Source organism: Tiliqua scincoides, chromosome 5 (genome assembly GCF_035046505.1).
Source record: "Tiliqua scincoides isolate rTilSci1 chromosome 5, rTilSci1.hap2, whole genome shotgun sequence".
Classification (NCBI taxonomy): Eukaryota; Metazoa; Chordata; class Lepidosauria; order Squamata; family Scincidae; genus Tiliqua; species Tiliqua scincoides.
This window is the reverse complement of record NC_089825.1, coordinates 51,406,020-51,432,988: the sequence shown is the minus strand read 5'-3', so window position 1 is coordinate 51,432,988 and position 26,969 is coordinate 51,406,020. Positions and strand designations below refer to the sequence as shown.

Genomic DNA, 26,969 nt, shown 5'->3' with positions numbered 1-26,969 from the left:
TGTAGAGGAAACCTATAGAAGAGAGAAAACTGGAGGCCTATAATGTCTTCATAATATTAGCTTTATTTACATGTTGAACATAGGATGGATACTCCTTACAAGCAACAACAGATTTCCAGTGAGCACCTCTGTTCCACAAGGTACAGTAGCTTGTTAGCTTGCTCTCACCAATCTTCTCCATTCTAATCTAATTTTGATCTATTTCAAACTCTCTGTGTCTCTCACAGAGACTCTGTGTCTCTCACATAGAAGCTACAAAAAAAATGCCTCCTTGTCCTTTTTTGCTAACCATTCCTGGGCAGTGGGAATAGGGAACTCCTTACTCCTCCCATCAGGTTGATTCTAAGTGACAATCTTACAAGCAAAAATAGCATCACCCTTTCAGAGGTACTTCCTGGACCGTGAGGGATTATGAACCGTTTTGTTAAATCCCAGACCCTATGAACAGGGCAAGCTCATTCACAACATTAAATTCAGATTTTGTTACAGTGGTATAGAGGGGGCTGGAAGGTCATTAACGCTTTTCTGAGGCTCTCCATTCTAGATTTAACTCTGTTATATAACCTTCTATCAAATTGTGACTCTGCAGATTCTGGTCCCATGGGTGGGTATGTGGGGCAAGAAGGCATTTCAGAAAGGGATGGCAGCCAAGAGAAAACAGATCTGCCTGTGTGTTACAGATCTCAGACTGTAATACATATCCTAATGCATATCCTGCTTCCTCTAACAGCTGGATTTCCAATTTAGATTAGTTTAACTTGCCTGTTTAATTCAGACTCTTCTAATTCCCCTAGATTTTGTTTATGCTGACTTCACGAAAATGAAACAAATCAGCTTTATGAAAACAATCACCCATACAAGTAGTACATACAGCCAATTTCAGGTGTTGCATTATGTAACCAATACTGCTTGCAAGAATTTGATGGTAAAACTTCAGATATATGAAATCAATATTTTATCTCATGATGACATTCTGAGACATCAGAATGGAGGTATGGATATTTCAGTTCTTCAGTTTGCTTGAATCTCATTTGACAAAAAGAAAACATGTAAATACAGCCAAGAGAATTCAGATTGGAAGAGAAGGTGGTATGTCGGTTTGTGTCTATGGAGCCTCTAAAATCTCTTCAAAAGCAGCACAGTTCGTAAACCAGCCATTTTCAACCACTATGCTGTGGCACATTGGTGTGCTACGAGTGGTCCACAGGTGTACCATAGGAATTTGGGGAAAGGTCATTCACTAGTAGGGCCAATGGGGATGTGAGTTCCCCACCAGCAGTGTAGTGTAACTTGTCAATTGTCAAAAACCTGATGGTGTGCCTTGACAATTTTAGTACCTTGTCAGTGTGCCATGAGACGGAAAAGGTTGAAAATTGCTGTCCTAAACCTTGAGAAATGGCAATTTAGTAGTCTTTCTCATAGTCCCCCAATATACTCCCTCCACAACTCCTACCAGGACCCAATCCTATCCAACTTTCCAGCACTGGTGCATCCTCAATGTAGCCCTGAGATGAGGGAACACATGTTCCCATACCTTGAGGAGGCCTCTGTGATGGCCCTTCCACCACAGGATGCAGCGCTTCCCCCACTAGAACCAGCACTGAAAAATTGGATAGGATTGGGCTGGTACTCTCTCCACAACTCCTACCAGACTTTCATATAGCTTCCAATAGCTGGCATATAACTTCCTCCTCCTCCTGACATACCAGGCAGCCAATCTCCTCCAATAAATTAATGGTTGGTGCTCACTAAAGCAGGAGTGGCCAACCCCCAGTAGGCCATGTGCCACTTTAAGGTACATAATCTTGAATGTGCCACTCCAACTTATTTCAGCCGTCTCCGGACCGGCTCAGGTGGTTTCGCCAGCCCACGTGACCTGCCAAGCCTCAGCTCTGCTATCTTTGCCCTGCCCTGGCTGTTGTTGCTCCCTGTTTGGGCTTGAAACTGGAAGGAGTGCTATGCACTCATGGCCATGTGGAACCCTGCATCAATTGTTGTAGCCATGAAAGGTGACTTTGTGAGTGCCACTTTGAAAGTGTCCGCATGCTACTAGTGGCACATGTGCTATGGGTTGGTCACCCCGGTCTGAAGTCTTACTTATGTAAATGAACAAGGATCAAAAGTGATAACCCAATAGCATCTGTGGTGTTTATTAATTATTATTACTTTAAATGACCCAGCAGCAACTGGGAAGTGGGGGGTGGTACCATGCCCAGAACCAATTAAGACATTTGTAAATTATTGTATCATCAAATTCACAAACTCAGGACAATATCCTCCAGTGGTTTCATGCAGATGTTAAACAACCTGGGAGACAAACTGGAATTCTGAGCTACAGAGTTCCTCAACAAGGCAAAAGCACAGGACACAGAACTCCCACAGCAGTACCTTCTGGAACTACTCTGCAGGAGTGACCAGAACCACCATATAATGATGCCCCCAACCCTCAGTCCTATCAAATTATCTATAAATACACTATTTCCCACTATTTTCTCACTAGGTGGGAAAGAATGTCTAATCAGTGGGCATATGCCAATCTCAGCAGGAGGGCTGCCAGCATCCTTTTTCTCTGGAGAAGTCCTGATATGAAGACAGCAAGTCCACAGAGTACTTTTCTGAGATGTCTTGCGGCCCTTCTGTAACAACGCTTGATTAAAAAGAAACAGTGCTTACTTCAGGAGGATGTCTCAGCGACTTTTATGATGCTGAGACATCTTCTGGGAGTTAGAAAGGTTCAAAAATAAGAGGAAAAAATGAGAGAACACTCAAGGATTTTTGTCACAGCAACAAAGGGTGTATCCGTCTTAAAGATGTGCTATCACCAGCTTGAAATATACTGTATTTCAGTGATCAGCTTCATTTAAAACCACCTGAAGTTGGGTTGCCATCACACCAGATTATGCTATTATATTTGCATAAATCCATTCTAGGAAATAGGAGATAAACCTGTGGTCATATTGGGTCATTTTACTGTCTCCACATGGCCAAGTCTCCAGGATGATGCCACATGGACCAATATCTGAACTATCCCTCAAAGTATTTACTTTTCACTACTGTACTCAGTGGCATAGATTAGGGGGCACAGGGGGTAGCAGTTGCAGTGGGCATCAAGCTTTAGGGGGGCAACAAGCTGAGCTTGACACTAGTGACCAAAATTGTGAAAATCTAAGTATGTATGAATAATACCTTCATGTTATATATCATTGGAAAGGTAATTTAATGCAGAATGCAATGAAACAAACTGCACTGGAATATCTGTATTCTATCAAACGTTATGGCCAATTAACCAGAAAATGAAAACACTACTGCCTTGTGGAACAAAAAGTAGATTTGCTTAACTCCAAACTGACCTATGAGACTGATTGTTCTGAGTGGCAATGAGGTTAGTATAATACAGCATGGAACCAATAACTTTTTATTTATTTACTTAATTAAATTTGATTTTGTCATGCGGGGGAGCTATAAAATCTTCTTTGATCTCAGGTAGCAGTTAGATGCCTTAGCGATGCCACTGACTGGGGGGAGGCAGCAGAGCAAGTGGGTGGTGAGCTGCTGGGGGGAGGAGGTGGGTTCCTCGCAATTTTCACTTTTTAAAAAGCCCGAACGTGATGTCACTTCCTGTTGTGACATCACTTCCGGGACAACATTTTGCACTTGGCACAGGACTACACGATCATTAGCTACGCCACTGACTATAGTAGCACTGAAAAATGACAACAAGTCAGAGCTCCTCACCTACCTAGGGCCTCTCTTGCACCTCTGTTTCTCTTTCAGCACATCCATGAGGCTGACTAAGGTGACTGCTTCAGGCGGCAAATTAGGAAGGGAGGTCTCACCACACCTCTACTGCTCCTCCTGCTGCTGCTGCTCTTTCCTAAATTGGGCAAAGAAGAGGGCAACAGAAGAGGATGTGTGAAATAGAGGTGGATCAATGCTGTCCTCCCCTTCACTTTTCCACTTCCACTCCATCCTTTTCTTCTTTTATCAATCCGGGAGATGGAAAAAGCAGAGACTGGCACACAACCAGGTAAGGGTAGGCAGCATTTGGCATGCTACTTCAGGTGCCAGGAGATCTGGTCCTGTCTTCGGTTGCAATCCTGGAAACATTTACCTGGAAGTAAATCTTTTTTTAATTCACAACCCAAACCTAACCTGCACTGGCACGGGGAGGCTGGCTGGCCTGTCCCATATCCAACACAGGGTTGGGGCCAAAAGTGTCTCACCCCAGGGCAAGGGGAATTGCTTCTCCTTACCTCAGGTAAAGCCACAGCAGCCCCAATAGGGCTACTCGGATCTGTGCCACGTCAGAGCCCCTCGCCAGCCTGACTCAGCTGATGCCGGCTTACTTCTTGTGTTGGCCGAGCCGGGTCCACATCCATGTGCCAGCCTCCTTACTCTCCCTGTGGCCGACACAAGGGACTTGCACTGGCCCATCATTATTTTAAGGTTGCGCCCTCAGTTGGATTTACTTCTGAGTAAATATGCTTCCTCTAGTGCTACATCTAATCCTCTTGCTATAGACCACATAAGTATGAAATCAAATACTCTCTAGCTGGCAATTGTCTACATTGGGATTAGACAATGTGTGGGGAGTTCTGTGCCATGAACCAGCTCTTTTGAAATACATGCCCTTGCTATAGGACTTGATATGGGCCAATGGTGCTGCTACAATAGATACTATGCTGTTTCACTGTGTGTGGTGTGGAGGGAGGAGCGGGGAATCATTAAAGCCTATCCATTTCTACCCAAGCTTGAAGGGAGGGGGAGCAGGTAACATGATCAGCACTGAAGTTATTAACTGGCTTCATTTCAAAATACTCAGTGAGACTGCATTATCATCTCTCTTGTGCTGTGCCAAAGGCATGCCTCGTGTCCTTGAGAGTGAAATTGTCCCCACGTAGCTGAGTGAAGCATGACTTTGTTAATAGGCTGTGACACAAGAGAAATAATCATCCAAAACAACTGCTAACATTGGTTCAACTACAAATCATAACAGGATTATCCATTAAAAGAGACCCTGGAAGTAGAGCATGTTTTTCATTAAACATTCTGTTTACACATTTAAATCACAGCTCAATACCTGTGTTTTGGTGTTCAAGGCACTATAGATACACACAGACATGGATTCCTCACAGGACCTTGGTACCCTTGTCCAAGAGACATCCACAAAGTGTTTCATTTTCTGCTTAATATCCAGCACCCATTCCATATCTCCAAAAGGAAAAACCAGGTAAGTCACGCATTGAACAATCTATTGCTCAGGACATTACAGAAATAGCATTTTTTTCTAAAACACAATTGCTGCAAAATAGTTTCACTATTAAACCACCCCCGCTCCACCCCAGTTCTTTAGGATCAGGTTCCCAAGAAGAGTTCAATCACTTCCAAGATCGGCCATTCTGTTCTTCCGTTTAAAGTCTATGACAGGAGAGTACAATTCATACAGAATTTATGGTAGCATTTGCGATGTAATATGAGGCAGAGAGGTGCTCATAGATCATGCAAAATGTGCATTTGTGTGGTCGATGTGGCAGGATTCGTGGACACATTGTACTTCGCATGTGATAGGGTGCATGTAGTTTCATCAGCACTAGATACCCATCCACTCTCAATCAGGGAGAGGATGGAAGTCAAACATGGGAAGTTGTCTTATACAAGTCAGACGATTGATTTATCTAGGTGAGTGGTTCCTAAACTTTGTAGTACTGGTACCCACTTTTAAAAATGATACTTTATCAGCATCCACCTAGGTTGACCAGACTAGTAAAAAAGAAGATCTAGAAAGAAATAATATAAATAAGTAATAATAATCAGAAAAAGACCCTCATTTATCTCCCTATATTTACACAAGTGTGCAAACTGCAGGAGCTGAACTCTTTGCAGAGTACACAGCAGCTACAGTATCTGATTTTTGCATAGCCTCAGGGCTTGAGGCAATTAGTTATCTGAACTTTCCATCACACTTTGAAGACCCACTAAAAATCAGGTCCCAACCCGCCAGTTGTCCCGACCCACAGTTTGGGAACCACTGATCAAGGTCAATATGGACTCTACACCAACATGCAACAGATCTTTAGGGTTTTAGAGAAGGATCTTTAGGAAGAAGAAATACTGGTCAGTTTGCTGTCACTTTCTAGAGCCAGTTCAATGATTAGGGTCAGTTCAATGTGTTGAAATGATCACATCAGAACTTGGTTTTGGTTTTGTTTGTTTGTCTGTTTGAACGTCATGTTCTGTTCTGTATAACAGACTTTGCAGTTATATATTGAAAAAGAACTGGGAATGGGCTGACAGAGAACACTGACTTGAGTAGGTTATTAACTTGTCACGTGGACCAGGCTTTTAATTTCTGCAATGAAAATGAGTTGCTCACACACCTATGTACTGCAAAAGAACCTCACTCCTTTAAGGCAGGGGTCTCCAAACCCCGGCCTGGGGGCCAGATGCGGCCCACAGTGAGCCTCTATCCGGCCTGCGGCCAGCCTCTGATCCCCTGAGATTCTCTAGCCCAGTTGACCACACGCAACTGGAGTTGTGCTTGTGGGATGGGGGAATGGGAGTCCATTTAAGTGTGTGCTTTGGGCTGCGTTGTTGTTTGGAGAAAACTTGAACATTTGAGCCCATTTATTCATTCATCTAAGTTCCATCTCCAATGTATTTATTTAAATTTTATATTAAATTTTCCCCCAGCCCTCAACACTATGCCAGATGTTTGATGTGGCCCTTCAGCCAAAACGTTTAGAGACCCCTGCTTTAAGGAATGAAATACATAGATAACAGCACAATCTTATGCATGCCTACTCAGATGCAAGTCCCATCTATTTCAGTGAGGCTTGCTCCCCAGTGTTTTGGATTGTAGCCTGAACTACCAGCCTCTTTATAGGCAGTTTATACCTAATTTCTCCATTAGAATATAGAGCCTCAAGTTCTCAAGTGGTGAGTCAGGACCTCCTGGGGGGTGGCGAATGATGGGATTCTAGGAGTGATCCACTGCTGGAAGATACGTAGCAGCTGAGGGTCTGCAGTTTCTCAAAGACCCTGAAAAGGAATACTGCAACAGCTGGAGGAAACAGCGTCTCCGTTTCTGGCCTGTGGGCATTTTGTGCTGTTGGCTTGGAGAGGCATGTTTACATGTGGTTTCTGAATAGATTTGTACATGAAGCCTTGTTCAGGAAGTGCAGAGGTTTCATTCTTTGATTTCTACCATCCTCCTTCGGAGAAAAGTGTTCTGCCTACGGGTCTGGAGCCAGGAATGTTCCCCTCTCCCAGTCTAGTGGCTCAGAGCAGATTAGGTAAAAGTCTGGGCAAAAATAGCACTCAACGTAATAGCTGATCAGGAGGCTTGCCCCATTTCAAGCACTTTTGTGCCTACTACCTCCTATTTAGGGCTATGAGAGGGGGGAAGCTACTAAGCAACGGAAGAGCCAACTCAGAACAGAAAGTATATGGGGTTGAAGTCAAGACAGTACTTATAGATGGGCTTCATGTTCTACTCACAGAACCCAAATAGCATTTTTAAAAGGGGACCCATTAAATACCATTGCCTCCTAGGCTCATAGCAACTGTTTCTAACTATGCAGAATCATCTTGATGGTCCCCGGACTTCAAGGCCAATTTAAATCCCTTTCATCTTTTGGCCATCATTCACCACATTGTGCTGGAATTACCTTTCAGTTCATGTAAGAGACATTGCAACCTGTGTGGGAAAAATGCATTTGGAGGATTTTGTGTAGAAAAGAGTCCAGAGAATTTCTGGCACACTTCCCGTTCCCTAAAGAGTACTTTTACTCATTTGTTAAAGCAGGCAAATCGTCATGTAAATATACTACAGTGATAGACTTAAGCAGTTGTTATAATCATAGCATTCTCCTTAGTTGTTTTTGAAAAGTGCACATCAGTCTTCCTTTCCAACAGTTCCCAACAGACAAAATTCCAACCCACCCTACATACTCTTCACACAAGATGCACTCTCCCCATAAGCCTTGATTAGTCGCACCCACGGGTGCTGAACATCAGAGTTCTCCAGTGCAATCCTAGGCATGTTGACTCAGAAGTTCCATTATGTTCAGTAGAGCTCATTCCCAGAAAATAGGATTGAAGCCCCATCTCACTTTCCCGTCCCATTCACTCTTTCCTCTACTTGCTTTACTCCAAACAGTACTCCAACACAACATTTTTCCATTTTCCAGTTTGAATCAGAAGTTGCTTCTTACAGAATTTCTGTATTCTCTGCCTAAAGTTCTTCTTTCCTTTCAAATATGGCCTCCATTGCTCCCTTCTGTAATCTCATCATTTACCCTCAACCCAAGCCTCAATTCTCTCACCATGTCCTAGAAGCTTAACATTTCTCGAAGACCAAAGCTGCTGCTGCATCATGTAACCCTCCCACCACTACCCTGCCATGCCTAGGAAAAGGGAGGACCTTGTGAAGGCCTTTTGGTACTGAGCTTTGCATTCTCTTTTTGCCCTATTTAGTTGAGAAATCAGATGTGTGACATTGTCAAACTGAAGATTTGCACATAAGATTGCTATGTTGTGTTGTAGTCTCAGGCTATCAAGGGGAACTTGCTGTTGTCATTTCCTCAGTACATGCAGGAACCTGATGGTCATGACTAGGCCACAGATCACACATATTCATTATCCACAGAGAAAATGTCCTTCATAAGCATCTTTCTGAATATTCTCTTCAGGATATGCCTATTAATTGTCTGTAAGTCCAACTGGATGCTATCCTTTTCTTGGAAAAAATGAAATAAATTCAGGAGGAGTTTTTGTTCCACTTTGCTGGAATAATTTCCTTGATCAGTCACTTCACAATCTCCCCCAGGGAGGAAGGGCAACCTTGCACAATTTCTGTCAGAGGGGAAAGAGGAAGCGATGGAATGGAGATAGTCCTATACGGTACATCCTATATTATTTTGTGCACTTATCAATCAGGTGACATGAGGCCATATAAGAAAGTGGGATCGGCCGACCTTCAAAAGAGAGTGGGCTGAGTAGATCATCATCTGTCTTGGATGCTTTAGAAATAAGATATCCTTTCATAGGGCCCAGAGTTAGACATGATAATCCATTCATTGGGATCTTTTCAAACTCTGTATGTCTGGTGTTCATGCTCTAGAATAAGACAACCATTACAAAAAATCCCATACTTTAAATCTATGAAAGATTAAGATAGACACTGAAAAAAAAATTTATTTTCTGAAGAATAGTGGACAAAAACAGAAATAGAAAATAATTTTGTAGTCATTTAATAGTGGCATTAAAATATCGGCTATAATAAAAACAGCTGTTGCACACAGCAACTTCAGATCAGCTCCTTGATGAAGCTTTACATTGTTAATCCTGCTACATGTTTTGTAGCAACACACAATCCATTCTTGGTTACAGAACACACTGAACTTCCAAACATTTTTCCACCAAAGGCCACCCTGCAGCACGGTTTTCTTTTGAAATCAATATACTCAGCATGATAAAAATCCCAGCAATTCCTTCGGTCCTTGGAGGTACAACAGAAAGCTTTACCATAGCAATGTTTTCCATTTTCAGTTCACCGTAGGCATACCTTAAACTGAGTTACGGTGATCAGGTATAAGTGGGCAAAAATATACATACAGATATCATTTTTTGACAATGTGAATTGCTTCGAGAAAAATTGTACATATATTGCAAAATAAAAAAACAAAAGGGAGAAAATCCTTGGTGCAACTGTTTAAGATGGATTGTGTAATCGTAAACATTTCATACAATGTCTTAATTACACGGGATGCTAAGCTGATATTGTAAGGACATTATTTTTGACAAATATTTGCCTCAGGATCTCCCTTCCCAACTATAGGTCTGGAGTCAAAGAAAGCAAGGTGTGACTTTGATACAAGAGAGGCTGCTTCCATTACATACTCCACTTAACTGTACATAGATATCATGTGCTGCTAATCATCACTCTCTTCCTCATCAAATGAAAGCAAACTGCTATTTTTAACTTGCTTAGTTGTATTTTGAGGAGTCAAAGAATTTCTTTTTGTCTCTTTTTTCTTCTTGCTTGAGCTGGCTGTTAAACCAGAATACTTCTTATCTGATGAACGCTTCAAAGGTTTCCTGAACATGATCTTTCCATCTGCAGGATCAGGTTCTTCACCTAGAACAAAAATGCAAATGGTGCTTTATGCAATTTCACCCAATTTACTTTCCTCTTTCTTACTTCTCAAACAAAGATAATCATGCAGGATAGCCAGCCTAGTATATATAAAATGGATCTGCCGAGTACTCCGTTCCAACTCCACCTTACTGCAAAACTATCTTGGGATAATTATACTATACTTGATGGAAATCCTGATAAGGTCATGTTGTCCTGAAAATTTCTCCCATTGTAATATGTTAACCTGAGTAACTGCACTCTCAAGAATTTCCACATTTAATAAATGCAAGTCATGGGTTGCTATATTTCAAAACAAGGAAAGGAGGAAGACCGTTTAATGTACCTATTTTCAAGGAACTGACAAATGAAGTACGATCAACTATAACTATAAATGGTATGCATTAATGAAAATTTTTATATAAACATTTCTTTAAACTGGGAAAACTGAATTTTTCCATGACAGTGTAAACCATGTGTTTTGTTGGTATAAACCACCAGGGCAAATGCATTTCCTAGTATGAATTTGTTTTTCAGAGAACAGTACGAAACAATGATTTGTTAGTCACATTGGCCTGATTCAGGGCCCAGTTCTATATTCTCCCAGCACCAGCACTGGAACCAGCACATTTATAGCACCAGGAGAGCAAGGACCACTGATGCTGGGCCCAGCACCGGCAGGCTGACACTGGGGGAGTGTCCATGGTAAAGCACACTGTCAGGCAGTGATGCAGAGTTTCTGGGTGGGAGGGGGGAGAGACTGGCAGAGAGAGACCTGCTCCACTGTATCCTATACTCCATGTTGGGCTGAAGAGCCTGACATGCAGCTCCTCCAATCTGTGCCAGTAAAACAGCCAACACACACTGGAGGAGACACACTGCGGCCCCTGTGTCCTTACCTGGGGGAAGGGGGTGAAAGTCCCCTTTCTCCAAGGAAGCCTCTGGCAGCCCTGGAAGGGCAGCTGGATACAGCAGTCGCCATTTTTGCTCCACTGCACCCAACAGCACTGCCACCATTAGGACTGGGCTGCCCACAGCCAAACCAGATTTGGCTATCATGAAAAGGTTTTGGGCTCAGGTGGTCTCTCTCTTCTGTACATTCTTCTTTGAATGCTCCAATTCCCTCCTTCATTTCTGATTACCTCCTTAATTTTGAGGCATCTACAGCTTGGCATGATGCCTAAATCTGACAAACTATGATTACTGCAGACTACAGCTTGCCTCCAAATGAGACCTGGAAATGCAGTTTAAATCATGGTTTCCTTTTTGTTTTGGAAGCATATATGGATTGCAGCCATGATTCAAACAATGAGACAAATTTATAGCAAATGAAGAAGTGAGAGAGGTAATCTGAGCATGTGAGGGGAAGAGGGAGGGCATTAGTCCCTTCACAATGGCCAGTGCATGACTTTGTCCACAACCTCTGAACTGGACCTATATGTAGAGACAATGAATGCAATTTTTCAAGAATTGCTGTGAGACTGCCATTCATTTAAATGACTCAACTGAAATAAATGTTGGCTGCTCATGAAGCAGTGATAGATGGATTGCAGCTATGAGAAATATAAGATCATAATATAATCTGTGAATGTTAGTAAATGCAATACGTTTGCTTGTGTAAGTTTGGTGAAGACAAACCCTTAACTCTGACATTAGAGAGATGATGACATTGCAAGATTGAAGCATCTCAAAATTGTTTTGCTAGGTACAAAAGCCATTGTTGTGTATCAAAAACAAAGCTGCATACTGAAATGGCTTGCAATACAAGAAAGTATTAAAGAATCCAGGCTTCTCCTACGCAACTCATTTTTCTTAACTAAGTAAGAGAATGCTTTAAAAATCAATTTTGTAATAGAAACTTGCCAAAAACACTGTAGTTGATTGATCCTTACTTAATAACTTATCTTGTGCCCTTACACCACTATCTTGAGGTTTATGATAAACCACAGTTGTAATGCAACATGGTAACTTTTTCACCAATACTGTCATGAAAAGACAGGGAAAGCAGATTACAGGTGCAGCCTATTTATCCAAGGATATTTTATCTTCAGATTTGTCTCAACAAAATGGGGGGGGGGGGTACTGAATGTCACACACACCTTTGCCTCCTTTGCCCCGCACTGGCGTTTCCAGGCAGCCCAAAACACTGCAAAAAGGCTCCGCCTTGCCCAGGCAGGGAATAGCCCTGGAAGATGTTCCCCTTGCCAAGGAACAGTAACATTCCTGGAGCCCCGAGCCAGCCAAGGCTGAAGAGGGGAAGTGGGGGCAAGAACCTCTGTAGCCAGAACATGTGCAGGGAGGTGGAGCTCACTCACTCACTCACTCTCTCTCTCTCTCTCTCTCTCACACACACACACACACACACACACACACACAGGCAGGCGCCATAGCAACAGAGGGGATTGCTTTAAAGAAATCATTTAAAGAATTGCTTTACTTCCTGGGAGTAAGCCCTATTGACTGGAATGGGGCTTACTTCCGAGTAGAAACGCATAAGGGCTGGACTCTTAAAAGATCAGCATCCCACCTGTGAAAAAAGCTGGGCAGCTGGCAAGGGGGGGGCTCAGAAGGGGGAGGCAGGAGGGGGAGGAGAGGGAACTGCTTTAAAAAACCCAGGGAGTGTTTGCCAAATTCCCCCCCCCCATGCAGGCTCTTGGGAAGCCTTAGAGAGACAGGTGAGGGTGAGCAGAGAGCCTGACTACAAGTCCCGGAATGCTCCGGGGCAGAGGAGTTTCCATGATGGTGGTTGGGAGGGTTGCAGGAACTGCAGCAGAGAAGAGGAGGAGGAGGAGAACCTGCAGCACTGTTGGGAGGCTGCCTGGGGCACAGAGGCTTCCCAAGCAAGCTCACCATTCCAACTGTGAAAGAAGCAGGACAGCTGGCAACAGGAGGGCTGGATTGGGTGGGGTGGGGTGGGATGGGAATTGAGAACAGCTGCCTTAATTTCCTTCCAACTGGAAGTGTCAGGCTGCAACCTATTTGCTCTATGGACTCTAGCTCTACGGACTCAGCACAACGCATTTTTTGTTAATCGCGCTGCGTCATGGTACAGAACTAATGCGGATAAATAGGCTCTACCTGTAAATATGACCAGGACAATGTAGAGAGTATAATCCAACCACAATGATTATACGAATTAAAGACAGTTCTAGCACCCCAATTGGCTACACACTCAAGGTGTTTAAAATTCAGTCCTCATTGCATTACTGCCTTCTTCTGTTAAATATGGAAGAACAAAGACAGTTGAAATGAGCTGTGCTGGTGCTTCCCCCCCCCCCCAGCTCTCATTTTGTCCATGGTGGCTTGCTGCCCCTGGTGCAATCCAAACGCTCATCTCATTTGACACTTCTGACTGCAGTTTTCACAACTTCCCTGGCCCAATGAAATTCATGCCTGGTGCAACATGGCACCAAGGACCTTCCCAGTGCAACCAAGAACTAAGTGGCTCACAGGAAGAGCAGGCGATAAGAAAAAGAGACTCCAAAGAAACAATGCTAATGGTCATGGGAAAAGTATAGCCAGGATTCAATTGAAAATATTACACATAATTCTGAAATGATTACAATTCCTGATTGTACAATTACATGTACAATGATTACAATTCCTGATTACAACTGAATCAACAAGAGAGGACCTATATTTGGGAAAGCAAGAGGGACTTGCCTAAAGGTGGTATCTAAAAAAAAGAAGAAACCTTATCAAGCATTCCCTAAATCAAGCCCTGACACTTGGGTTAACTTCCAAGGAAAACGACTGCCAGCAGGGAGAGACAAGGAGTTATGTCCAAAGAAACCAAGGCCAAACTAAAGTCCTTGGAAATTAATGGGACTTCAGTTGGTCATTGATTTCAAATGGTGTTTAGTCAGGATTCACTTTCTTTGGACACAGCCCAAGACAACCAGTATAGGATATGCTGGCTCATAGGGGATCCAGATCGTTTGATCAGAAACACCAACCAATTTCAGGAAGGCCTTTATTCACTTCACATTTGTCGGTAGTGGTGAACAAAGAAATAAATCAGTGAGGAATGACTACAAGTAAAGTCTTATGCTAGCAGTTTGTAGAAAGAATGAAAAAGAGAAGATGATATCCTAAATCAACTCAGCTAACATGCTGAAGGAAAGCAACTTTGATTTGTGACTGCCTGAAAAAAAGATACCTTTCCTTCAGCCAGGAACAAAATATGTCTCACCCATTCTCAGATACAAGAGTGATGAGTTTCTATTGCATCCTATATTAGGGCAACGACCTCCAGAAACTGATGAGCTATCTATCCTGAAAAAGTTCAGAGAGGAATCTATGAAAGAAACAAATGCTGTGACAGAAGCCTAACAAAAGCCTGGGCCAGAATTTTGAGGGAAAAATTTTGGACAAAAGTAAGCTGACAGCTGCAGATTGCACAAGAGTAAGTGGTTATGTTTTAAGATAATGAAACAGAAGTTAACTTGAGAGTAACATGTAAGAGGCTGTGAGATTGCAAGCAGGAATAACACACAGTGGTTGGCTTTGATAACACATAGGCTGCAATCCTATCAACATTTCCCTGGAAGCAAGCATCATTGACTATAATGGAGCTTACTTCTGAGCAGACAAGCATAGGATTGGGCTCATAGGCACTAAGCACAAGACTCAGTCTCACTTTGAGTCTCTATGGTGGAGTCCCATATTAAAGAGTTCTGCATGCTGCATTCTCTTTACCATCTAGCTTAATCAGTAGCTCTTTTAGAAAAGAGAAAAGCGTGCTATCCTGCTCTATTCACAACTATGGCAAAGCTGGAAGGCCTACTTCAAGGCAAATATCATATGATTAACTGCAAGCCTGCCAGAAGTATCATTTGGCTTTTCTACACCATGTGCATATGTTTACCTAGCCACTTGTTTGGAAGAACTTCACATAAGTTGTCCCGCCATTATGGTACTTCACAGTTCTCAAACCACCATTCTTCTCCATGCAAAGATAACTCAACTAAAAACCAGATGTTGACATAGACTACTGAAAATTGATCTATTTTCCTAAAGTTGAAAGTAAAGTTGCATACAAGATTACTGAAACAACAGTAATTCACTATGGCTGCCAATCAGCTAAATGTCAGCAAAAAACTCTGAAAATGCTAAAGCAGTACTTTGGGACAGAATCTGTACTTTGATGCTCTAACAGATAATGCCTGACACACACTTTTTTAAAAAAAGTGGGGGGGGGGAGGGAAACCAAGCAAATTGAACAAGGCTAGAATAATATTACAGTTTGAATGAGTAAGGACACTCACAGCCAGGTTTTTGAACTTGTGCATACATTACAGTGTCCCAGAGGCCAGATGTATGAGAAAAGCAGAAGAAAAATCAATTCTAGAGATTATAATGAATACATAAAAAAGGCATTATATACCAATTACCATTTTCTGCCTGTATGAAATTTTCTCTCTTTAAAAATTGCCTTTGACAGGTCAGTAATTCTCTATAGAATCTGTGTAAGCTTTACAAAAAATATCATATATAAGTAAGTTGTTTTTTTTTAATTTTTAGAAACTAGCTTCCACCAACAAATTAATGTTAGGGGAAAAGATGCATTTAGGAGTTAGATTACAACTAAGGATAGTACACCAAGTGGTGGTGAAGGAACATGCACAAGGAGAACAAGAACTTGACAGACATCTCCTTCACTGATCAATTAGAAAGCTGTCTGACCCAGATCAGAGCCAGCCCATCCATGAAGCCAACTGAGGCAGTCACCTCAGGCAGCAATGGTGTCAGTCATCCACCTCTGTCTGCACATTCATCTACACTGTTCCCTCTTCCTCACCCCACTCCCTGGAATGCAAAAGGAAAAGAGAGAAGGTGCGAAAGAAACAGTGCTAAGAAGAAGAAAGTGGTGGGCTAGAGTATCTCTTCCTCTCCCATTCCAACATTCTCTTCCTTTTACAATCCAGAGAGCAGGAGAAGCAGAGGCTGGCACATCACCAGGTAAGGGAGAGAAGCATTTGACATGTTGCCGCAGGTGCCAGGAGATCTTGGGTCAGTTCTGCTCTGTGCAGTGGACCTGGGGGGTAGAATTCTGCATGAGAACTGGCAAAAATATATGATCATGTTTCTTCTCTCCACCCCCTGGTCTGTCCTATTTGCAGATCACTTTCAGGAACAAATTTAATAATTCAGAATATACCTGAGGCCTTGGAACTCTCATTAAGTTCTTGTTTAATCTTCAAGACTTCTTCTGCAGTCAAATCTCCCTTTTTAAGCACAATCACCTGCGGCTGTTCATCCTCTTTGTCACTTTCATCATCATCTTCAGGAGTTGGGAGCTGCTCTTTCTAGATGAAAAATGGAAAGCCAAGCTATTCAGATAGTCATCCCAGAAACTTCATCTTTAAAAGAGGAAAATGCTAAATAGTCCTACTGAGGTGAGGAACAGTGCAACCCTATGCATGTCAATTCAGAAATATGACACACTGAGTTAAATGAGGACTTACTTCTAAGTAAGCGTGCACAGGATTGCAGCCCAAGAGACTCGATAATCATTGAAATCGAGAGAGCAAAAAATTATTGTGTATCAGAAGGAAAGATGAGCTAGAACCCTTCTCCTTTATATACTATTGTTGTATGTGCAAGGAGGCTATTTGTATGCATTAAAATAAGAACAACATCACCTGGTTCTCTGGATCATGCCGTTTGGCTGTATAGATTACTCCTTAAAGGCAAAAGTCTGAATTTTCCTAATGTATTGTGCCCAGTAAGGGACTAGCATGTTGCTAACAATTTGAAGAAAAAGCAGCTAACAGACCACAATAGTCAATGAAGTTTAAGGTTTGATAATTTAAAAAATGGTAATTCTGTCCGTCAAACAAGAACCATTCCAGGGCAATTCACAATCAAATAAACAGGATAACATCACAATGAAAAAATATATAATTAATACGCAGTTATATCAAAAACTATTAAAACAACAGGAAAAAGCAGAATCAAATCAGTCCTCCACAGCAATTAAAAAGGATTTGTCAGAAGGTCCTGGAAAATGTCTTTGCCTAGTGCTGAAGGACTGTTAATGAGGTGCCAAATAAGGGCCCAATTCTATCCAATTTTCCAGTGCTGGTGCAGCTGTGCCAATGGGGCATGCGCTGCATCCTGTGGTGAAGCATTCACAGAGACCTCCTCAAGGTATGGGAACATTTGTTCCCTTACCCTGGGGCTGCACTGCAGCTGCACTAGTGCTGAAAAATTGGATAGGATTGGGCCTTAAATCTCCTTGGGGAAATAATTCAACATTCAAAATATCACCACAGAGTAAGGCCCACAGGTCATCTGCCACACCTCAGCTAGTTACTCTGTTCCAAGACCCACTTCTGCCACAGACTCACTGTTTGACCTTGGGTAAATCACTCTCATTGCCTCACCAGGACACACCAGTGGGTCATAATCCAATTTTTGGTGGTTAACCAAACTAACAGGGCAGATTAGGCTATGTGCATCAAGGGTTAAACAAGGGTTAACAGGGGGGAGAACTACTGCACAATCACCATTATAGCCACACCCCTTGGCATTTATCAATCAGGCAGCAGCCTCTAGAGCAGTGTTTATCAAACTGTGGGTTGGAACCCACTAGGTAGGTCCCCATTCATTTCAATATTTTATTTTTAATATATTAGTCTTGATGCTATCATGGCATGTGACTGCATTTGGGACATGTTACAGACCTGTACTTTTAGCAAGCTATTATGTATATTCTTTTAACAAAGATAGTCAATGGGACTTACTCCTGGGTAAGTGTGGATAGGATTGCAGCCTAGGATTGTTAAAAAATTTTCTTGCTTGATGATTTCACTTCCGGTGGGTTCTGACAGATTCTCATTCAAAAAAAATAGGTCCTGGTGCTAAATGTGTGAGAACCACTGGGCTAATATGCATAGGTTTTTAAAAACAACAGTCAATGGGGCTTACACCTGGGTAAGTGTGGATGAGATTGAAGCCTTTGGGATGTTCAGGGATGTTTTTAAAAACAGATCAGCAAATGCTTGGGAGGATTCGAAGAATTCTTTATTTTCAATAAATTTTAAATTATACTTATTGTAAATGCTTAATTTACTTGATTGATTTGATTCTGTTGTATGGGGTATGTTAAAACTCCTGCTTCCAGTTATGACATCACTTTCAGATTAATGACATCACTTCCAGTGGGTGCTGACAGATTGCCATTCTAAAACGTGGGCCCCAGTGCTAAAATGTTTGAGAACCTAGAAACTCTAAAAAGTTTGAGAACAACTGCTTCAGATTATTTGTCAGCTGTAACATGCTGGGTTTTGTTGAGAGCACACATTTAAAAAAAAAGACAGCAAAGCATTTTTAAATTGGGTAGCAAGAGTCCTATCCTAGCCAAATTCATTAGAAAGTTCAACTGATATCAATGCTACCAATTTCCAAGTATGCATGCCTCGAATCGAGACATTAAATTGCAAACCAGTAGGCAAAAGAAATAAACTTTTGGAGAAAGTTTACGGTTGTATACCCAAAAGCTTTACACTTAACAGTTCTAGTTATCAACTAGATTTTAATCTTTCCAGAAGAACGTTTTATATTTTGGAATCCACATTATATTCAAGGGCAGTTACATTTAAAACATCATCTGCAGATTTCTATGAAGTGTAACGAGTCGGTTTGCATCTAAAATACAGAACTGACAGCTTTTTAGCTAGACAAAACAACCCAACTTGAAGGCTTGTGTTGCTTTTCACTTCTGCATCCCCTTGACATTCACCAGCACAAGCAGAAAAGAAAAACAATTAAACCACCATGGCATCAAATTGCTTTCCATCACACTATCTGTTAGAGAAGTTGTGATACTAAGGGCAAATGGAAATATTCCCTTTTGACCTGTTTCTATTCTTGGTTGCTTTCTTTATTTTGGCAAACTATTAATTCAGAATGGATCTTCCATATCTCAACTCTTCCCACCCTGAGTCTGGAAACTCTCTACCCAAAGTGGCCCAACAGCCTGCTTTTGGCTGCTTCCAAGGAAAGGGATTCCATAGCTTCCTTCAATAGTCCTGCTCAGATGACCAAATCCAGGGATAGTCATTCATGTGTCCAGTCCCCAGCCTCTGCATCTTTATTCAAACCCAGCACTTGCATGTGTGTAAGCTTTCTCAGTACTATCTGGCTCCTACAAAATGGCAGATATAGAATGCGTGGAGGAAGCTTATGAGTATACAGCTTGAATGCTTGTAGGAGTTGTATATTAGGATCAATCACTATGTAGAGATCATAGTGTTGCTACCTGGTATGATCCCCCTTCTACATTTTGAGCATCCCTGGATCTGGTCAGCACAACAGGCTAATATTAATGATGAATGGAAGGAATTGGGAAGAGATTGCAACACAATATCTTATGACATGTAGAAGAAGTATTAGACTTCTAAAAAAAACACTGCTTCCTCTTTAAATGCACACAAACAGTGCTCCTTAACCCTGTTTCCACTCTTCCAAAAAAAGGTGGGTATGATCTGACAGAAGAGATAAAACTGTTGCTCCCCATCACACACTACAATTTTGGTTTACTGCCTTTGCTATGAGTGGGCTAGAGAGCCCTTTGGCAAGTGGCTGTACTCAGTGGGTGAGTGGCTGTACTCAGCGGAGGTCCCCTGAAGAAGGAGTGCTGCCTTGGAAGCAACCATAATTGTGGGTTGAGAAGGTAAGTCACTCACAACAACTGTTCTCCATATAAGTTAAGCTGTTCTCCATATAAGGTAAAGTGGGACAGATTCAGAGGGCTTGAATGCCTCCTCTGGCTAAAAACACAAGCCATGTATATGGATTTAACATGCACTATCAGAGACCAGGAGGACCAATAAGTTAAAATTGTCAGAATTTAGGCTGTGTGTCAGGGAAAGCTTCCTACATATAACTCCTGCATCCACAGAAACAGAATTAAAGAGGGATTGTGAGTTTGAGGCCAAAACAAAATACAACATTGCTTAAACCACAAAAAGTTACAAAAGCTGGTAATGAATTTTTTTTCATCTCGCTTGGTAGTTTGATGAAAAACTGGTCACAACAATCATTAATGCTCCAAAATATTAGGAACAACATTAATTCAGTTTAGCTCATACTCCCTCTACTGTTTGTTTCTGCAAAAGAAGCACATGCATATTGTATAGTAATGAAATCCTTCCTTCTGAAATTCCACGACTTAACTCCACATTTCTTCCAGAGTTTTGCCTTTACCACTCTTCCTTCCTTTGTGTCTATGTTTTTTACCTCACTGCATTTTCATTCTTCCTTCTGGGCCCTATACCTGAGTACTCCTAAGGACAGGCCTCTCCTATTCAGCATCCCATATTTGGCACTGTTCTGCAATAACAAAGCACCTCTACCTTAAATCATGGTGAGGTCTGAGCCACATCACACACATCATTTTGTTCCCTAAATCACACATTTGGCAACCTTCAGTCTCAAAAGACTATGGTATCGCACTCTGAAAGGTGGTTCTGGAACAGCATCTAGTGTGGCTGAAAAGGCCGATTCGGGAGTGACAATCCCTTCCACACTGGGAGCAAGTGCAGTCTGTCCCTGGTCTGTCTCCCTGGCTATGGGCCTTCCTTCTTTGCCTCTTTGCCTCAAACTGTTGGCCAAGTTTCAAACTAGGAAAGGCCATGCTGCACAGCCTGCCTCCAAGCGGGCCGCTCAGAGGCCAGGGTTTCCCACTTGTTGAGGTCCACTCCTAAGGCCTTCAGATCCCTCTTGCAGATGTCCTTGTATCGCAGCTGTGGTCTACCTGTAGGGCGCTTTCCTTGCACGAGTTCTCCATAGAGGAGATCCTTTGGGATCCGGCCATCATCCATTCTCACAACATGACTGAGCCAACGCAGGCGTCTCTGTTTCAGCAATGCGTACATGCTAGGGATTCCAGCACATTCCAGGACTGTGTTGTTTGGAACTTTGTCCTGCCAGGTGATGCCGAGAATGCGTCGGAGGCAGCGCATGTGGAAAGCGTTCAGTTTCCTCTCCTATTGTGAGCTAAGAGTCCATGACTCGCTACAGTACAGAAGTGTACTCAGGATGCAGGCTCTGTAGACCTGAATCTTGGTATGTTCCATCAGCTTCTTGTTGGATCAGACTCTCTTTGTGAGTCTGGAAAACGTGGAAGCTGCTTTACCGATGCGTTTGTTTAGCTCGGTATCGAGAGAAAGAGTGTCGGAGATCGTTGAGCTGAGGTACACAAAGTCATGGACAACCTCCAGTTCATGTGCAGAGATTGTAATGCAGGGAGGTGAGTCCACATCCTGAACCATGACCTGTGTTTTCTTCAGGCTGATCGTCAGTCCAAAATCTTGGCAGGTCTTGCTAAAACGATCCATGAGCTGCTGGAGATCATTGGCAGAGTGGGTAGTGACAGCTGCATCGTTGGCAAAGAGGAAGTCACGCAAACATTTCAGCTGGACTTTGGACTATGCTCTCAGTCTGGAGAGGTTGAAGAGCTTTCCGTCTGATCTGGTCCGGAGATAGATGCCTTCTGTTGCAGTTCCAAAGGCATGCTTCAGCAGAACAGCGAAGAAAATCCCAAACAAGGTTGGTGCAGGAACACAGCCCTGCTTCACGCCGCTTCAGATGTCAAAGGGGTCTGATGTGGAGCCATCAAAGACAACAGTGCCCTTCATGTCCTTGTGGAAGGATCTGATGATGCTGAGGAGCCTGGGTGGACGTCCAATCTTGGGGAGAATCTTGAAGAGGCCATCCCTGCTGACCAGGTCGAAGGCCTTCGTGAGATCTATGAAGGCTATAAAGAGTGGCTGTCGTCGTTCCCTGCATTTCTCCTGCAATTGTCTAAGGGAGAATACCATATCAGTGGTGGACCTGTTGGCTCGGAATCCGCACTGTGATTCTGGATAAACGCTCTCTGCAAGTACCTGGAGCCTCTTTAGTGCAACTCGGGCAAACAACTTTCCTACAACGCTAAGGAGAGAGATGCTGCGGTAGTTGTTGCAGTCACCCCTGTCGCCTTTGTTCTTGTACAGCGTGATGATGTTTGCATCCCTCATGTCTTGAGGTACTCCACCTTCTCTCCAGCAGAGACAGAGGATTTCATGCAGCCTAGTGACGATGATCTCTTTGCAGCACTTTAGGACCTCAGCAGGGATGCTGTCTTTTCCAGGTGCCTTGCCATAGGCAAGGGAGTCCAGGGTCATGTGAAGTTCTTCTAGGGTTGGTTCACTGTCAAGCTCCTCCAGCACAGGCAGGCACTCAATGTTGTTCAGCGCTTCTTCGGTGACTACATTTTCTCTGGAGTATAGCTCAGAGTAGTGCTGCACCCAGCGTTCCATCTGCTGCGTCCAATCCTGGATGACCTCGCCTGTGGCAGACTTCAGAGGGGCAATTTTCTTCTGTGTTGGACCTAGGGCCTGCTTGATACCATCATACATCCCCTTGATGTTGCCCGTGTCAGCTGCTGTCTGTATCTGGGAGCAGAGCTGGAGCCAGTAGTCATTAGCACATCTCCTGGCAGTCTGCTGGACTTTGCTGCGAGCAGCTCGGAGGACCTGCAGGTTGCGCTCACTGGGACAGGCCTTGTATGCTGCTTGAGCTCTCCTCTTTTCCTCAATGACTGGTGTCAACTCCTCAGAGTGGGCTTCAAACCAGTCTACCGCCTTGTTGGTCTTCTTGCCAAATATGGACAAGGCATTGTTGTAAACGGCATTCGTGAAATGTTCCCATCTGTTGGATGCGTTTGCGTCGACTGGGCCTGGAAGAGATTCCTCAAACGCTTGTGCAAATTCCTCCACTTTTCTCTGATCCCAGGTCTTGCTGGTATCAATGCGAGGTCTTCCTTCCTTTTTCGTGTGGTACAGTCGCTTTGATTGCAGTTTCACTCTGCTGCACACCAGGGAGTAGTCGGTGTTGCAGGCAGCACCCTGATAGCTGCGTGTGATCTTGATGCTGGGAAGGCTGGAGTGTCTGGTGAGAATCAGGTCGAGCTGGTGCCAGTACTTTGATCTTGGGTGTCTCCAAGAGACTCTATGTTGGGGCTTCGTGTTGAAGAACGTGTTGCTGACACAGAGACCGTGATAACAGCAAAACTCTAGCAGGCGTTGGCCATTTTCGTTCATCTTCCCAGTGCTGAACTGACCTAAGCAAGTGGGCCACGAACTGTTATCAGCACCAACTCTAGCATTGAAGTCGCTGAGGATGAACAATGGCTCTTTTACGGGGATCTTCTTGATAGTAGTGGCCAGGTCATCATAGAATTTGTCTTTGGCTTCTGCTGGAGGCGACAGAGTCGGTGCATAAGCACTGATGAGAGCGACAGGTCCTGCTGATGACTGGAACTGCAGGGACAAAATTCTTTCACTTCCCACAGTAGGTGGGATGATGGATTTCAGCAGGGTATTTCTGACCGCAAAGCCAACACCATGTTCCCTGGTTTCGTTTGGTGGTTTTCCCTGCCAGAAAAATGAGAAATTTCTCTCCTTGACAGATCCGGAATCTGGCAGCCTAGTCTCTTGAAGGGCGACGATGTCCATTGATTCCCTAAATCAATTCTACAGAAACACTATGATCTACTTTCTTGTATCTTTTCCTCTAATTTTCACTTAGCAGCGCTCATATACTAGGTCAGGTGTGTCCAACCTTTCAACTTTAGGGCTTCTGGACCTTGACTGATTGTGTAAAAGTGGGAAGTACATCAGGTGCAGCTTGTCATCCAACAACCTGCACCTGTTAAAATGTCCTCCTCTACACAATTGTTAAAGGTTCAGGGGCCCTGAAGTTAAAGGTTGGACACCCCTTCCTGGGTTGTCTCATCATATCCATACCCTTACAGAGCCAATTCGCACAGCTGAATTGGTGTTCTGGAAGCATGGCTTGAATCTGTGCATTATTCAGTACATGCACAACTTAAAGTAGTTCTGGAGAATATTCTGCAACTTTGAACAATTTCACTCAGTTCTCATTTCCAAAACATCAAAGTGACTGTGAAAACTGACTAAATTAACCCTTGTAGCACTGAAAGTGTCAGAAAATAGAGTTACCCTCTTGTTTCCTTCATGCACTGATGGGTTTCTATTCCCCACAGAGAATCAAAGTGTACATGAAGTTAAAAGCCATGGGGACTCAATAGTTAAGTTACTGCCCAAGAAACAGAAGAGAATGTGTAAGGATACTGAAAGTTACTTACAGAGGGGAATGATCTCTGAAGACATGGAAGATGTTATCCAGAGAAAAGATGTCTACCACCCATGATACAGGTGGAAGAATGTTACCTGAGAGACTTTTTACCCAAAGAGAGGACTAGGGAAAGGTATTTCACTGAGTGACACACATAAATGATTTGTACATATTACAACACATCATTTCCTTGCCAATGAGCAATCAGGAACACAGAATCAAATTCTAGAAGAGAAAGAAGCAGCAGAGTTTCCTTTTTGCTACACCTTCTTTCCAAGTAAGAAATGACTGCAATGTTCATAAGACACAAAGAATCTACAGAAGTACTGTAAATAGGTCTTTCCCACAGAAAATGTACAGAACCAGAGAATGAATACAGGCAAACTTAGAATCCATGTTCATGATAAAGAGAAACCAATACATATTGAATCAACAGCCTCTGACAACATAAAATCAGGTTGGTTAAAATGTGAACTTTTACCACACTTTCAATGTGTGTACATAAGTAAAACAAGGAATCTAACAAAACAACACTAAGGGCAAAATCCTAACCCACGTTCCAGCACCGACATAAAGGGCAATGCAGCTCCTAGATAAGGAAACAAACATTCCCTTACTTTGAGAAGGCCTCCATGAATGCCCCCCAACTGCAGGATGCAGCACACGTTCCATTGACACAGCTATGCCAGTGCTGGAAAGTGGGTTAGGATTTGGGCCTAAGTGTTATGCATGATGCTGGGGAGCAATAGTTATCCCAGTTTAACCAATATATCCTCAAGGTTACATGTGTTTCCATTACTTTCTGAATGACTGGCTCAGACACAGCCCCTCCCCGCTTTTTCCCTGCTAGGACTCCAGTTCTTTAATCTTTGGGCAGGCAGTAACTCAAAACAGGCAAAGCTTTCCCCAGCTGGGAGAGTTATTCAGTGGAGAAAGTTGAACCTGTGCAATTCTTCAGTCACTCAACAGAAACAATTGAGGAATACCTTCCATAAGATCAAACAGGCTTTTAAGGTAAGCAAGGTTTTGAGGTTATTGATATTCTTCACCAGGGAGGACCAAAAGAGGGATATTGATATTCTTCACCAGGGAGGACTTCACATAGACCAAGAGATGGGGATGGGGGTGGAAGGATGTTTTATTTTCAAACATACTAAGGTTTCTGTGGCTAGATGAGTTTAAAGCAGAATTTAATATGTTGCTCGAGTCTTTAAACCAGATTAAAACACATTATAGGATCTAGTCCCAACATTTCAACTTTCAACTGTGAAAAGCATCATGTTTTATTTGAGAAACTTATATGCCACCTTTCCGATGCAGAAGCAAATGCCCCAGGTGGCTTACAAAGCCCCATAATAAAGTACAAAGTAGCCTAACAGGTAAGGAGAGACATCAAACAAAGTATTAAAAACATTAGTTTTAACATTATTAAACAATGAAGCATAAAAACATCTGCTCTGGCAGGGGGAAATAAATAATATTTCTAAATAAATAATCTTAACATTAAACTGTGAACCATAAAAACAAAGACTTAACACATCTTGATCAAGATGAAAAAAATCTCAGCTTTTCTTAAGAAGGAATAATGAGGCTGCTGCCCCACCCTTTGTGATTTTTAGTTAACTCTCACATTAGTATATTACTATTCAAGGAGGGGGGTTTCCTCCCCCACTAAATAGCCAGTAAGGCAGCCATTCTAGCCACACTTTCGCAGGAGTAAGCCCATTGACTCTAATGGGACTTACTTCCGAGTAGACATGAAGAGAATCAGGCTCTGAAGCTACAAATCTAGCCACACTTTCCCGGGAGCAAGCCCACTGACTAATGGGGCTTACTTCCGAGTAGACACGCACGGGCTTTTAGAGCGCGCAACGTTCGCAGCCCTCGAGGCCCAGCACCACCCCGGCCCCGAGGGCTGTTCCAGCGCGCAGCCCTCACCCCCCGAGAGAAGAGCCACCTGCTGCGAGGCTGGGGGCGGGGCTAGTGAGGCGCAGCGACTGGGCGGGGCTAATCGATGGGCGGTGTCGAGACTACCTTGGTGTCGACCGTTGGGCCCTCCCGGTAGCCGACTTGCTGCTTGAAGCGGCTCAGGAAGGTGGGCTCGGCCGGCTTCACGTAGGACACCTGGTTCCTCTTGCTCATGGCGCTGGCTGTCAGTGCAGAAACCGCGACGCCTGCGCCCGACGACAGACTCCCTGTCAATCAAGCCGCAGAGCCACGTGACTCAGTCCGCTCGATGACAGGCGCCCTGCCAATCGGGCCCCGCGTCACGGTGCCGGCGCGCCGTGAGGTCGCCTCGGCGATGCTTTCTTATGACGTCACGGGCCGCCCCTTTCTCCTTGCGACGCTTTCTTATGACGTCACGAGCCTTTCTTTCCCGGAGGCCTCCTCAGCGCCAAATTCAAAAGAGGCGCCATTTTGAGAAGGAACTTCGCGCCGCAGCGACCGCGGTGGGAGGTGGGGAAGGAGGCTGCCGCCCGGGACGAAACGTAAGGGAAGCTGTCGGGGGAGCGCCTGCTCCGAAACGGGGCGCCTCTTCTCCAGCAGCCGCCCGGGGGGAGCGCGGCCCTTCCGCCGCGGTCCTCGCTCTGGCGCCGCGGTCAGCCGATAACGGCTCTTCTGTTTGAATGTGGGCGACGAGACTTGAGGCCGCAGCTCTTTCTCTGGGCCGGTGGCTCTGAGAGCG

The 26,969-nt window shown here is 43.6% G+C and overlaps 1 protein-coding gene across 1 annotated transcript; it reads right to left on the bottom strand.

Moving 5' to 3' along the window:
* Positions 1 to 9,235: 9,235 nt before the first annotated feature.
* On the bottom strand, positions 9,236 to 26,600 carry KIAA1143 (KIAA1143 ortholog). The gene is made up of 3 exons (XM_066628777.1): positions 26,318 to 26,600; positions 16,296 to 16,443; positions 9,236 to 10,138 (listed from the first exon to the last, which is right to left on the bottom strand). Exons 1-3 carry the CDS (start codon positions 26,423 to 26,425, stop codon positions 9,933 to 9,935), a joined length of 462 nt encoding a protein of 153 aa, XP_066484874.1. The 5' UTR covers positions 26,426 to 26,600; the 3' UTR covers positions 9,236 to 9,932.
* Between the last annotated feature and the right edge of the window lie 369 nt (positions 26,601 to 26,969).

What these genes read in the sequence shown, in the direction of transcription:
- KIAA1143 (XM_066628777.1), bottom strand. Translation starts at nt 26,425, where the DNA reads ATGAGCAAGAGGAACCAGGTGTCCTACGTGAAGCCGGCCGAGCCCACC. An exon ending in GCCCAACGGTCGACACCAAG is followed by an intron (nt 16,444 to 26,317) that starts GTAGTCTCGACA and finishes TTTTTCATCTAG; the next exon opens with AAAGAGCAGCTCCCAACTCC. An exon ending in TGAGAGTTCCAAGGCCTCAG is followed by an intron (nt 10,139 to 16,295) that starts GTATATTCTGAA and finishes TTTTTGTTCTAG; the next exon opens with GTGAAGAACCTGATCCTGCA.